This window comes from Scophthalmus maximus, chromosome 4 (assembly GCF_022379125.1).
Source record: "Scophthalmus maximus strain ysfricsl-2021 chromosome 4, ASM2237912v1, whole genome shotgun sequence".
NCBI classification, from domain to species: domain Eukaryota; kingdom Metazoa; phylum Chordata; class Actinopteri; order Pleuronectiformes; family Scophthalmidae; genus Scophthalmus; species Scophthalmus maximus.
The window spans coordinates 8,669,866-8,685,486 of record NC_061518.1 but is presented as its reverse complement, the minus strand read 5'-3'; the positions used below and the strand labels follow the sequence as shown (position 1 = coordinate 8,685,486).

At 39.0% G+C, this 15,621-nt stretch overlaps 1 protein-coding gene across 4 annotated transcripts in view; it reads right to left on the bottom strand.

Annotated features, from left to right (window-relative positions):
• map2k5 (mitogen-activated protein kinase kinase 5) overlaps positions 1-15,621 on the bottom strand; it is a 57,947-nt gene that overhangs the window by 29,309 nt on the left and 13,017 nt on the right. For 2 of the 4 annotated variants that reach the window (XR_004790467.2, XM_035628036.2), the window contains exons 9-17: positions 10,448-10,487; positions 10,271-10,339; positions 9,471-9,552; positions 8,284-8,345; positions 6,892-6,940; positions 6,711-6,784; positions 5,670-5,720; positions 5,472-5,543; positions 3,920-3,949 (exon numbers count right to left, since the gene is read on the bottom strand). Coding sequence is in view for 3 of the 4 variants with exons in the window: in XM_035628036.2 (XP_035483929.2) it covers positions 3,920-3,949; positions 5,472-5,543; positions 5,670-5,720; positions 6,711-6,784; positions 6,892-6,940; positions 8,284-8,345; positions 9,471-9,552; positions 10,271-10,339; positions 10,448-10,487 (529 nt within the window). In the remaining variant the exon portion in view is untranslated. The other 2 variants (XM_035628037.2, XM_035628038.2) reach the window with 2 other exon arrangements.

The following is a 15,621-nucleotide window of genomic DNA, read 5'->3' as shown; positions in this document are numbered from 1 at the left end:
CACAGAGATGTAGAATAACTATTACAAACAATATCAGCAAGGTTTATAATGAGGATCCTCAATGTGTCTATTTCAGTGGTGCAACCCTGACAATAACAGGGAAGGGCATGGTAAGATACTTAAACATATGACGATAATAGAAGTTAAAAATATAATTTTTGAACAAGGCAAAACAGGAAAGGGATTTGAGAGCAGATCTTCATAGATGTGAAATAAAGAAATTGAGTTGGAAATAAGAGGAAACAAATTTAAGAAAAGAAGGTTCAATTATATATTCAAAACTCAATTCATATTTAACTTTCTACTTACATGTCTATGGTCACAATTAAAACATATGAATTGGATAAATGCTATAGAACAAGAACTTCTAATTCAGAAGATGCCTCTGAGATGATGTCTTATCTCAGAGGCATGAAATATATCAAATATGATGAAATATATGACACTGCAGTGGAACTACAGAAAACAGCAGGACAATCAATTTTAATCCCCAACCTTAAATTAGAACTTTATCGTACAGACTAAATTATATAAGGCCTGAAAACTTGGCTCAGCTAAATGTCCAATAATGTTTTGGTAAATAAATTGCTCATTTCTCCAGGTCTTTTGACAGTGCTTTAGAGCACTTATTGATTCACTCAATTAAATACAGGTTTTCACTCTCTGTAAATACCAAGAGACTCCTAAACTGCCTCTATATCCAGTTTTGCCTGATTCAGACACATTAAAGGCAACTATGGAAAACTAATTTGTTCAGAAATAATTACTAGGACAAAATTGCGTGCTGCTCCAGGGGTTGGAATTGGATAGTGGGAGACTTAACGTATTCAAGCATAATTGAGCACTTATTCTTCTTGTACTAGGTAGCTTGACCACATCCCAAAATAGAGACGCTTAATAACCCCTCCCTCTCTTTCTCTCATCACTGTGGGCTGATTATCTAGTAGTAGACATTTCATTATCGGTTCCTCCTGAGGGTAAACATTGTTTAATATGACATTTATACTTAAACAAGACTTTCTAATAAGGCATTTCTTTGTAACTTTTCTTCTGATACATGCTCTAAGAAGAACAAACACATTGGTGTTTGACATGCAAGGATGCAGTGTTTGCTGCAGACAGTTTGTTTGTACTCTGTAAAGGACTGTGTATGAGAGAATAACTGTGAATAACTGTGTATTTCACCTGCACTCGAGTGTCTCTGTGTCAAAATATGACACACATCAAGCCGTTTGTAAAAAGTGAGAATATCATAGTGAGCTCAGCATGAAAATAAGAAGTCGTAAAATCTTTTTTTATAAATGTCAAATTATTTATTTTCCTTTCAATAGGAACTTAATAAACACATCTAAAAAAGATCAGACAGCTGTTTCCCTCCTTAAGGATTTAAAAAACATGTCTTCAAGGGTAAGAAATCTGAAAACTGGGGAAAAAAGGCTAATTTTTTGATCAACTGGCAGTTTCAACAAACATGTTTTGATTTTGACCAAGGGCAGTCCCAGTCAGCCACCATGGAGACACAACTTTACGAAAAAGGGAAATTGGTGAGGTTCTTTTCTTTATTGTAAGTCAATAACTCTGAAATGATAGGCCATTCAAAATCATCTGACCACTGCAGCTCTTTTCTGATCTCCTTCAAAGTGACAACCTGTCGTCCTTAGCTTTAAAGGGGCAGTAAGCGATTTTAATCCAATACACTTTATGTAAAATATTTTCCTCACGGTTCTCCAACTGTCGGTTTCATTGATTGCCCCAAAAAAATAAAAAAACCACACAGAACTGCGTGTGCAGTTTGTAAACATTACTCAACGACACCCTAAAAGACCAGAAATTCATTCAAATTTGAAAGAAATATGACAAAATTGGAGAGGAGCAAAAAACAACCATAGAGCAAAGAAAAGGACAACGAATCAATCAGAAGCAATAGTGCTGGTGGCTGTATACACATCACACATCAGGTCTGGTTTCTTCAAAGACTTTCAGAGCGAGCCGTGAAAAAAACTCCATTAATTCCTGACAAAGAATACAAATGAATCCGGACGTGTGGTGAAGTGGAATTAAAGAGACCATCTCTAATCATGACAAACATGAGGTGATGACTCCACCGTGTGTGCACATGCACACAAACACAGATACAAAAGAATGAATGAGAGTTGATGCATTATCATACACAAATTAAAGCCATTGGCAAACAAACAAACTTCCTCAGAATAAAAAGGGTGAACAAAAGGCCCAAAGCGAAGCGATTCTCAAACCCGCTTTTAAAGTGTGCAACTCATGAACACCCCAAAGCCAAATTCATCTTAAACAACTCATCGTGTATCATCAACTCGTCTACGGTGGAAACTCAGAAGCCACTGATTGTCTTCCAGTCTCTCCCTATCATCTTCTCCAACTTCTCCCTCAGTCTGTACTAAAATGCTCTCTGAGAAGTGTAGCAGGGTTTTTTTTTTGCACAGACAGCTGTGCCAGCGTCTGCAAAAGTGACAGCTCAGGCCCGAGGACTTTGGCTGGCTGCGCCTGACGAGCTGGATTTGAGCACGGTCGACACGCCGCTCAGCTACAGCCTGCAGGTGAACTGTCTTCAGTGCCATATGGAGTTAGGTGAAAATTAACACTGAGATGAGTGAAGCTGCATGACAGTGGGAAATCTAAACTATAACTGGAGAGATGTTTCAAATATTCTGGCCACCCCATTTATATCAATGACGGTAGACTGACATTCATTTAGAAATAATACATTCATTAACAAGATAGAGGAATGAACGAATGAAGGAACAGCATGCTCTATGTTGAAACCTTTCTCCCTTCCTTGCACAAAGATTTGCTTGTGCTCCACATCATAATTTAGGAAATAACGATCAACACAGAAAATAAGCGAGGAGCTTGATCACGACTGTAATCTGTCTCACAGATGGTTGTTTACCATGGATGTACGCAGCCAGGTGCTGAATTAATTCTTGTAAAAACACTTTTGGGTTTCTCCCAGCAAATGATAGAGAGCCTTCATAGGATAGCATCTTCAGAAGTAACTTACAATAACGTTAAAAAAATAAAAAAAACCATGACCAAAAAGAAAAATAAACCAATGCAGATATATCAAAAGTCTCACATGGCATCCAACTCCAACATTTATTAAATTGGTTCCATCTTGGTACTCTGGTTCCAAAGTGAAGCAGTCAACTAAGGCAATCCATGAGCCGACAGTATTCTGTAATCAACCACAGTAAAGTTCTGTTTGACCTACGGAGCAGTCCCAGTGTTGCATGTATTGTATGTCCAAAGAAAATGATCATGCGTCAGTAGGCAGAACACTCTACTTAAGTGTTTAAAATCACAACACTTTTGTGATACAATTAAGGTTTTCAAAGAATAATTTTGACACAATCACAAGATATTTTTGAGAACAAACAAACTTTACAAGAATGAAATCTTCCTCTTCACATTTGGTGAAGGCAGTTGGCCAGGAGGTAACCTGAGGTAACCAGATTCGGATAGCTCAGCAAGGGATTGGGGAGATAAACCCATCTTAAAGGCCTAATTAAGACTTGATGGGATTGGGAAGTCACTTCTGTGGTCGGCAATTACATTTGAGCAGGATTTTAACTTCGTGTAATGAAGGGGGAAAAAATATCAACCCAAACCCATTTATACATTTTAAGTTCTATATCGATGCTGCATAATTCATTTAGAATACGATATTGGGAATATTTTTATTATTTTTATTTTTATAATTATGTCTATTCTTATCATAGACCTAATTTACTGGGGAAATTTAAAATGCAAATTTCAATGAATAATTAATAACACAAAATTTTTAATTTCAAGTGTGGCGTGCAAGAAGAATCATCACAGCCTCAATCAGTTTAAAGGATTTTAGAACATTTGCGTAATATACAAATAAATGAAAACAACTCACCTGTGGATACGGGAACATGCCTAGGGCCAACTGTGTAAAAGAAATAAAGTAGTATTAGTAGTATAAGTGTATGGTGGATATATAAATCCATGACAGTATAATCCAGTTAATGATGAGAACGTTGACAAATTATATGCTTTACAAATGTGGAATTTCTTGTTAAGGTGCTGGATTGGACTCCATTCGACAACCCAGGTGCCCCTTAAAAAAATAACCAATCTGTATTTTCATTATACAGGGTGGTAACACATACATTAGTGTAAACATGCCTTTCCATTGCCAGTGTCTCACTGGCAATGGAAAGGCAATGGAAATGTGGATTGAGAAGCAAAATGCTGCTCGAGCCACTGATGCGTGCAGAATTTGAGACTTTCAGTCTTTGAGGTAAGCTTAGTGCCCACCTGCTGATAACACTACCTCATCAAACAACACCAGCTATTAGTTAATAACCCCCCCACGATTACCCCCTGCAGAGAACAAAATAAAGGGATAAAGAAAGGAGGACAGGATTGTGGGATAGTTCTATGTAATGTGTGTATGTCTGCTACTTTGGCTGAGGGGGTGGGGCGACAGCTCTCCCTGACATTCGGCAATTCACTCAGGGTGGACATTTTTCATCTTGGTCAAGGGCAGCTTATTGGCAACATTAAGTTATTAAAATGTCAAAACGCTCACGGTCCTTCCTTGAACATAAATAGACCAACTAGTAGGCTAAAGATCAATCTACATTGAGTGGGACTTCAAGACATTTCATTTAGTTTAATGCACACGTTCACAGCTGGAAATAAAGAGAACGGTGCCAGGGGAGGCTCACTACGATAAAACTCTGTCTTTATCACACAGAGATAGAGTCAATAATTTTTGACATGGCTCCTTTTGTGTGAACTCATCCATTATTGTTATAATTGTAATGATATAGCATTATTGACAAACAAAGGCGAGGGAGAAGCCCACATCATCTGTTATAGTGCGGCGGGAGAGCTGTGGACAGAAACAGATGGAGAATCAATAGTGTCAGTGGGAGGACAGGAGAACAGGGCAGTGTAATACTGAAATTAAAATGTTATTCGAAAACGCAGGGTGTCAGTCGAGCAGTCGATCAACACTATTGGGTGAGATGAACAGAGATACTGATGCGCGCGCGCGCACGCACACACGCACACACACACATCTTACACTGCAGTCAATGAGCAACAGCTACATACAAATAAAATCTATTGGATCTGAACTGCCTGATACATAACATAATATTAATAGAAATTAAAATGGACCACTTTCTATAATTTAGTGTGTTTGGTGTCATCTCCATAAGAACCATTACAAAACTTGTTCTGTATTTTTTTATCATTTATCAGACTTTGTTTTTGCACCTTTTAAACTGCTTCAGAGCTGCTAACTGTGTTTTTTTGTCTCTTGTATTTAACTGTGTTTTTTTGTACTCTCTTCATTCTTGTACTTTTTGATATTGTCTCTTACTGTATGGCTGCTATGACTAATGAATTTCCCCCAGGTGATTAATAAACATCTATACACCTAAATATGCCATTCTTACCTCCATGAAAGAGATTCCCACACTCCAGACATCTGCGTGAATACCGTACTGTTCACCTGATATCCTCTCTGGCTGTGGAGCAAAAACAAACAAACGAAAAAAAGACATCACCAAACTGCCAGGACAAAGTCAGAGGCTCGTCCATTTCTTCTCTTTAAAACTGTTAGGCATGAGATTGAAATTAAGGGGGTCACTTACCGCCATGTATGCGTTAGTTCCCACATATGTTTTGGCAATAGAATTCACCAACTGCAAGGGAAATTGATTAACAGTGGATGAGCTAATAATAATGATGTTGCAACTTAATAAATACAGAAAAGGGTTGCTCGCAACCCTCGCACAAGGGAACAGGAGTAAGACAAGGAGACATTAGTGTGTATGCACATGCCATCAATGACAGGACTTTGATAATGAGAGTCTGTTCCCTTATGGCTAGGGTTAGGGATTTTTCAAGCATGCCCTACAGAGTGTGAGAGAGGTTTGTGTTGGAAATAGAGATAAACATAAAATCAGTTTTAAAAAAAGCACAAGTCGGTGCTGCCCCACACACACACACACACACACACACACACACACACAGAGACACACACACACACACACACACACACACACACAGACACACACACAAACTGTGTAAAACTCACCTTGGAGCTTCCATGGACGTGAAGGTAAAAAATGAATAACAATTTGCAGAAGGGGAATTGGGTGTGTATGTGTGTGTGTGTGTGTGTGTGTGTGTGTGTGTGTGTTGTGTTGTGTTGTGTTGAAAATGGAGGGTCCTCGGGGTTGATGTTTTGGGGAACGCTGAAGGTCTGTCCCTGATGATTACATTACAAACACACAGTGCCCCCCCTCACACACACACACACAGACACACACACACACACACACACTGACTAGGCTATTGTCTGCCACCAACGCTGTCCCCACGTCTACTGAATACATATCAATGACGCTTTGCTGTTGTGTGTGCGGGTCATAATTATAACAAGTGATTTTTTTTGGGAGGCTGCAGAACAATGGAGGTGGGTGGGGAGTTAATGTGATAGGAAGACCCTTGGGATAGTGCTCATGTTTTGAGTTCAAAATGAATGCAGTGATTGACAGATTGACCATATGCGCACACACACGCACACTACACAGGCCTGTGGAGAAGCAGCTATTGTCAATTGTTTCTCCTCTTCTCTATCCCTCCTTTCTCCCTCTTTATCCCTCGCTCACACAAACAAATCAGTTTACCTGTGTGCTGACACCAAAGTCACAGAGCTTGACTTGTCCTCGGGTGTTCACCAGCATATTGGACGGCTTGACATCTGCGGAGACAAACTGCTTGATAAAACTGCAACATCAGCACTCTTCAGCTCGTCTTTATCAACTCTGCTCTTTTTTTTATAACAAGCCTACACAAAACTTTACTCACCTCTGTGAAGTATCTTCAGGCTCCACAAATATGTCAGACCTTTCACTACCTAGAGACACGGACAACGGAACAAAAAAATATTACAGCAATTTCAACAACATTCAAGCAGCACACTTGGGTGAATAATTAATTAACTTGGTTAATGTGGTTGATTATCTTCGCTCCACGTGTTTCTACTTTGTAAGACAGTCCAATTGTAGTTTAACATAAACAGCCGTGAAATAAATGTAGAATTCAGACAAATTAGACTTTAGTTCACGGCCATTTGCACCATCCAGAATTAGCTACTTTGACAGTTGATTTGGACAACGGAAAGCGACAATGGGACTGGTTTCTACTCCCAATATGGCTGTCATGCACATGTCTCTGAGGTGGTCAGCAAGGTCCTAAGGGACAAGGGGGGTGGGGTTAGGGACAACCATTGAGGACGCCTCCTTGGTGCCTTGCACTGGCAGTGGGACGTGTCTGGGAGGAGATACCAGGGTCAAAGACACACCGCAAGAGAAATCATTTTTGGGGGCAAAAAGGAAAGGGACTTATTTTTTTACTTTCGTGTAGCCCTAACCAGTATCATGTCGGTTGCACTCATTCGACTCCAACTGCCTGGATAGATCATTATGTTTTTCTCATTTCCCAACTTGTTATACTGATTTGTGGTGACTTTTGTTTATCATTTATGGGATGTGTGAACTGATTCCAGCCTCTAGTCTTCTGCCATCCATCCTTGATGCATCACTGAGATACAATTAAAAGAGCACAAAAGCTCTGTGAAATCTTGCTGCCTCAAAAGGTGCGAGTACAACAACTGGCGTGTGCAGCTCCACTCACTCAACCCTCTTGGGTGCGTATCCTTCTGTGATAATTAACAACTGTGACAGTAGAAAGCTGTGAATTAAAATTAACACAGACTAAATAGCTGTCATTGCTTGATTACGGACAAAGTTAAAAGAGGGGGACAGAGAAGAGGAGGTGAAGACAGGAGAAGGGTAATGAGTGTGGAAAATAGACGTGCATTTATCAACTTCAAGGCCATTTCTATCAAAACGCTGGTTTTAACGGAGTAGAAAAGGAGGGAGAAAGGAAGAGAGGGGGGGATAAAGGGGAACACATTGACTGTGGCTGTCACTTCACCCAAGAGAGGCTAATTGAAAATTTCACACTTGTGCTTCTCTTTTCTTTCATTTCATTAATAAAACAAGTGTTTTTTCCTTCATCTTGCATCCGACAAATGAATAACAGATCACAATGCAAACTGGACCTTCAAACTAAAATAACTTGCATATTTAAATAAATACTATTCTACATCCCAGGAGACACCCCTTGGTTTCAAAGGCTTTTTTCACTCCGTAGTCAAGTTACTAATTGGAGATTTAGTTTTTCATGAAAACTTACTGCCACTGCGATCCTTCCCAGCACATGCTCTGGAATTCTTTTGAACACATCCAATGAACCACCTGCAAAAGACATCACTCATTAAGACGGTAATATGGCATGACACATTTTTGCTTTTCATTTTAACTTTTCTCATGACACACACAATTTCATGTTGGTCATGCAGGTCGTAACGCTCCACATTTGTGTAAACAATTCAAACAATCCAAACAAAGGAATTTCATCTAGATACGGGCTCTACAGTCTACAGTAAGTCAACGAATATTTCCCACAATGCTTTGTAGTTCAAACTGGCACCCTCGACACTGGAGATTGACACAAAATTAATATTTAAATATATTTCATAGCTAGAGCTTAAGACATCCACTCATGAGGGTAGCAGGAGAACTCCCCGGAAATATATCACTAACAACATGGTTACGGAATAAATAACAATTTTCACCGGAACCAACAAAGAAGAATGATGTTTCCAACATTTTCCAAATCAATGAAGACATTTTCAAAGTACTTGTCTACTGTTATTATGCTGAATATTTAAGATAGTTTCAAACATACAGATTTCAGGTATGTTTCAAAATATACCAGAAAAGTAAAATGAGTCTACACAATCATAGTCAATAAATACAGTGTTTATTATAAACACATTTGCTTTCAATTTAATTGTATGTTTGATATTGATTCGCCATATCAATAAAAGAAATAGGTAAAATCACAAATTCATTAATTTGCAGTTCAATAGTAATTCCGTGTTCATAATAACCAAGTTCATCTGGAAGTTTCATAAAGTCAGACTCTGCTCAGAGGTTAGACAGACCTTGCTGACAAGCTGGCAATGTGTGAAACAAGGGAATCACTGCATTAACACACACTTGCAGAGACACACTCGCCTAAAACATAAACCGTGCCCCATCTCACACCACTCCACGCACACACATACAAATGCACCTACAAATGCACTTAAGTGAAGATTTATCACACCCGTGTAGCTTTTAGCACACAGCATGCTAAGCAGCTCACAGATATTAGACGTTCCCTTGATCTGCAGAAGTGTAAATGGATGCAGAGTGGAGAGACATAGGACTTTTCCCAAAAGTCTCTTCTACAATACTGTGGTTAGAAAAAGGAGAAAAAAATAATAATAAATAAATAAAACATGATCTAGAGGCTTAAGCTACAGAGAAACTTACCGTCCATAAATTCGGTGCATATTGATATCCTGTTCTCAACAAAGAAGGCACTGAAGAAAGTGATGATATAGGGTGAATCACACTGTAATCAAGATAAGAGACAATGTAAGGATTTAAGCTCATGACAAAATATTATAAGCACAGGTAATTTCTGTTTAATCATTTTGACAAAAACATGGCTCATGTTTTTGGTAGAGGGCTTTGAGTAGGGATAATTGCTCACGTTATTTCTTTCCGGCAAGTCCAATTTTTAGCCTAGACTGATATAATCCATATTATAGCTCAGTAGTCGCATCTGGGACTGGTCCTGACCCAAGAGTTAACATTTTGGGTGTTGCTCCTAGCCTACATAAAGCTAAGATGACATCCACAAAAAGTGAAGACGAGAACAAAGCCGTAATTTCCAATCTAAACAAAGAGAACATGCTAAGGGCCTTTTACAGGCGGGCCTCGGCTGTAGTGAAGTCGAGTTTCGGATGGGGCATCATCACAGCACAATAAGCCACTGACGTGAGCAAGAGAGGGTCACTGGATCTGTCACTGATAGGCAACAACCGGGACAGTCATGAGTCGCCACAGCTGGCGGACTGGTGGCGGCAATTCAGGAGGAGTGTGATAAGATCCCACAGGCATGAATTACCAGCCTGATATCGTCTATGCGACGTCTGATGCCTGGCTTTCACTGCAAGTACTTCATTAGCTAGAGTCACGGTTACTTAACAATGTAGCTGTGGTAGAACAACAACAATTAGTGGAGAAGAAATTGTTTTGGAAAAAGGTAAAGATGAATCAAAACTAACCTTGTAGAGAATTTCTAATTCCGACATGATCTGCTTCTGCAACTCCAACGTGATATCAAGTGGAATGACCTGTGATTAAACATGGCGAAGAAGATGTACAGCTTTTAATAAACACAACGCAAACAAGTTCCGCTGATGTTCTATCGGTATCATCAACATGGAGGGACTTTGACTCACCTTGACAGCTAAAACCCGCTTGCCGTGAACGTGGTACGCTCTAGAAAGACAAAGAGGACAAGAAGGTATGAAACAAATCTGTAGGAAGCATTTGCTTGAGTTTATTCAAGTGGTAACCTTTTTTGTGTTTTGATTATCAAACTTGATCTAGTTTGGTGAAAAATAATAGTCTATTTTTGGGGGGCTCTGATACAAACAACATTGTGCAAATGTTCCAGACATTTTAGATGTGACGATTCTTATCCATCTGGCAATATAATCAGGGAGGCTGCCGATCTGTCCCACATTTGCAACATGACAATGACCCCAAACATACAGCCAGAGTCATGAAGAACCATTTTCAGCCACAAAGACAACTAGAAGTCCTGCGACAGATGGTGTGGCCCCCAGAGAGAACTAATCTCACCATCTTGGGTGAGGTTGGTCACAACAAATACTGATTTAATTTAGGTTTTGCCTGTTCACGGCACTTTGTGTGAACAGATCGGTTTTAAAAACCGAGGCCTTTGAGTAACCCTAACCCTTAACTAACTTTATTCATGAAAATATCCTCACATCAAGTTTAAGCACCTAAAACTCTTGCATAATACAATCATTTAACTGCCCTGAACAGGAAAATGTAACTGTCGCTATTCTGGTAGTCATTGAATTAATACTGATCAGATCAACAATAAATTATATACACTGTCTCGAAAAAACTGTCTGCATTTTCAAACACAGTACATTAGAGTCTTTGGCAGCTGACTGTGCACATTTGCTGAGCCAAAGTAAAACAAAAGTGTTGAACTCTGTCGGACCCGGCTGAGGATCGTCAATTCCAGTTCAATGAATTCGAGAAAAGCGAACTGAGACAGTTTATATCTTCAGAATGGAAGTGTAATGCAACTGTACTTTCTGAATTAAAATAAAATGTAAAAAGAGGAAAGACAGTATAACTTGAGAAGAACTGTAACGTCGGAATTGTTTAAAAAAAAAAGGGATCGGTGATGAAAGCCCAGAAATGACGATGCAATACAAACTCTGAAAAGTTCAGAGGTCACTATCCAAAACCAGATCCAGTCAGCCCTGTCCTCATTTGTTCCAGGCAGAGTTTTGAATTGCAAGTAAAGCAGCAGCCACAGCCCGTCCCCTTAATGATTTAATTATCAAACTCCTTAATCCCAAACGTCGGCTTTAGTTACAGCCCTCAAAGGTTAGTTTACGGCACCAGTGACAATACCCCGGGACCTTTCAACATACAATCCTCAAGGACAAATACTGTCCAACAGCTGCCAGGTGATGGGGATGAGGTGGGAGCAGTGTACGTCACGTGGACCGGTTAGCTTGCAAGCAGGCTTAGTAAACGTGATACCTGGCTACTCGGTTGTCAGTGGGTCTTGCAGAGAAAATGTATATGGTGCAAGATGTGATTAATGTGTCTTAAATTAAGAGTATCGCATTGCTAGTGGGCCAGACACCTCTAAACTGGCCTAGGCCTTTAATTAATGACACCTATTAGGGCCATGTCAGGTATTACACAGTTAGAACTGGTCTCCGACTGTAGCAATGCCACTCTGCATGCGAGATGCAGTTTGCATGTTTTTGAAGACAAAAATAAACTATACACGTTTAAGTGATTTTTTTTTTAAAAGAAAAAGCAACGTTAGTAGGACATTTACAGTTCAAGCTGACCGGAGAATCCACAGTAATCAGAATCAAAAATACTTTATTGATCCTCGAGGGAAATTAGGTTTCCCAAGAATAGAAGTATATATTGAGCTAAAACTAAAATATACTCTGCTACGAATTAACAGATATTAAGCTCCCCATTTATTTCATTGTTTGTGGAAAGGTGTCAAATAACTGTTTTCATCATTTTCTTGATTTTAATCTTACATGTAGTTAATTCACAGTCGTTGAACCTAATACAAATGTTTCTATAACATGTCCAACTTGTGTTCGTTTCACGCTACGTGAAGAGCATTGTCAAAAGTTTGCATATATAAGACAAATACAAAATATGGAAAAGGGAAAAGACATGTTATTAGAACAAACTGTAAGCCCTCTTCTGACTTGGACAATGTTATTTCTTTCTTGCCCTCACAGTGTATAAGTGAGAGTTTCTGATCTTCAGAGTCATCTTTTCCAAGGGCTCCTTACACTTAAAGGCTGATGGCCTTATTTCCATTCTGATGTCTCAGTCTTCCTTTAAGCCACAATCAATATCAGTTAAGCATGACTGCGGCCTCTTAATTAAGATGAAGATGTTAATTGAGGCACAATCACAGAAGTAGACATGTTAAATACTGACTGGGCAGGTTGTGTGTGTGTGTGTAAGGCAGCCTGAGAGGAGATTAAACCAAGTGTTCACCACGCGGAACAACTTGTAGTACTCAATGAGAAGAAGTCTGGACATGTTCAAAATTATGTCCAGCCCATGGCTCAATTCATCCAACTCCTATAAGTGCAGTTAAATAAATCAACAAATAAACTTAAACACATAAGAACTGCAGCTTTGTGAGATACAGCTTTTAAGTGAGATATCGCATGCACTATAGTTTCACCCGAGTGTTTGTATATTTTCAGCTTTTGTGTACGTATAGAAACTTAATGCAAGTCTGCTACATCTGTTTATTTTTTTATTTTTCTGAAAGTTTAAATTTTTTAGATTTAGATCATTGTAAACAGACTTTAAAGCCAACCCCCTTTTTTCCCCGAAGTCATGTACTTTTTTCAACAAAGTATGCTTTTGAGATTGAAGAGCAATATTCCCATGATATAACCTTAAACACAACTGGCTCAATATTATTGTTTTATTCACAAATACCTGTTAATGTTCACGTAATTATAAAAATTAAATGACGAACACACTGTTTATCTAAGCAGAATATAAGCGTTAAGAAATCACAAAGTTTAAACAAATGTCTTTTAAGGGGCAGGCATGTTCCAGAGCCGGAGATATGATCTGACTACTGCTTGGTTAAAGCTCTCTTCCCAGAGTGTCCTTGACCAACTCAGGGCAGAGCATCCCTGTATGAGTTACAGTGACAGGCCTGTGACAGCAGGAGACATGGGGACAAGGTTACATAGCCTACCCCCCCGCCACTTCCCCCTGATCTGACCCCAGTAAATGTGCCCCATTGCCTGGATCTTATTTACACTCCAGCTCGCTCTGTAATAAAAGCTCCATCATGCAGTATTCATAGGGCCTCTCTCTATGTCTCCGAAGTTGGAGCTGTGGCTTGGAGAGACTGGCCTCCTGGATCAGGGCTAACGTGGTACATTTACAATGCCACATTGATGACGCTGCCTGACTGTCTCAACTGACACAGTTACAATTGGTCTCCTAACTGACACCGACAGAAACCTTCTAACAGACATTCATAGACCGCTATGCATGTACACAAGAAAACTTGCTGAATATCCAGCACATTAGAAGCAGCAAGGTTAAATAACAAGGTTGAAAGGTTTGTTATGTTATGAACGAATGACAAACACACAACACACAACTGTTGTCAGTTTGCTGTCGTCTTCTCTTTGAGATTGCTTTTAGCAATGAAAAGTGCTCTACAGATGAAATTTATTATTACTATTATTATTCTCTAATTTAAGACAAACGGCAGATGGCTGGGTTTTTTATCATGAGCTGGTGTAGGGGCCAGAAGCTATGTGACATTGTGTTTACCTTCATAAAGAAAAACATTGTTGTTGATTTGTATTCTTTGAGGGCGTCATATGGCAAACAACAGTTCTACACGTGCCACACCGCGCTACCTCCAGGAAAGGAGAGGAACACATGCGGTTTACACCTGCAAATGTAGATATGTCAGTGTCGCCATTTACAGACAGAGACAACAAGAGTGTCCTTTGGATGTTTTTGTTTTTAACGTGGGCCCTGTTCATTTTACTTTGTTCCATTTAAATGGAACAGATTAATACAATGAGTCTCCAGTGGATACTAAATACGCAATGGTTTCATATGACATAAATTTCATAATCATACAGCTTGAGGCTGTTATTCACTAAATGTTTGAATTTGAAGATTTTGAAATTGATTTTATTTTTAGCATTTTCTTCACCCAGGTTTCAGATTTAGTTTCCTCAGGCTGTTAACCATTTGATAATGTAGCCTACTTGTTACTGTACCAATAAACCAGAGATGTACAATTCATTTAAAAAATAATAATAATTGTGCAAATATGAAATGCTAAATATGTTATTTTTAATCTGTAAGGACAGTTACAGTATTTTTCCTTTTGAGGTGTTGTAATATAGGACAAAAGGTTGGATTAAAAGTACAAAGAACTTATATTTTGCATTGTCTTTGTCTTGAGTGTGTCTTCCCAGTACCAGGACACCTCGTCAGGCTTTATTGCTAATTTAACAGACAAACTGTCTCCGTATAAACATTGACTGCCTTTCTATGTGAACTTAACTAATACAACCTCAGCATTTACTGAAAAAGACATTCATGCATCGGGCACTCGTGACAAGCTCAGGAATCAACTGAACATTAAAACCTTCAGGACGGTAGGATTTACTTCAGTCATGTTGCATGAGGCTGCATTCAAGGAACTGTCATTAAGCCAACTCATTAAATAATTTACATTGATTCTATTTATATAGTTCTCTTCCCACCTTAATGATCACTTAACTCACTTTACACTTTGCACCAATTCATGCGTTCATTCATATAGTGCTTCTATAAAAATATATACTCATACATCCCAATAAAACACTGACAGCACAGCCAGCAAGGGCAATTTGGGGTTCAGTGTCTTGCCCAAGGACACATGGACAGGAAGTGCTGGGTACTGAACCACCAACTGCCTCATTAGTGGACAACCTCCTAAACCACAGTCGGCCCTTAAATTAGTATTCATAGTTTAACTCATCTCCAAATCAAATTTGAGTTGTGTAGTCCAAACCACCAGTGAGTTTAACCAAGATGAACCAAACAGCCACCACAGGCTTTATCTTAGTTTTCTTTGTTCAGAAGTCATAACCTAGCTCCATGTCACCTGTGCCTCTATGAGCTGAAACTTACGACTAAATGAACAATAAATTCAGAAACACAAATGTGAAAACTGACATGCTTGTGAAAAACCAAGACAAAAACTGCAATTAATAAGCACTGCGTTGCTAGATGTAAAATGCAATCCCTTTCCTGTTCTAAATACAATATGACAATATCT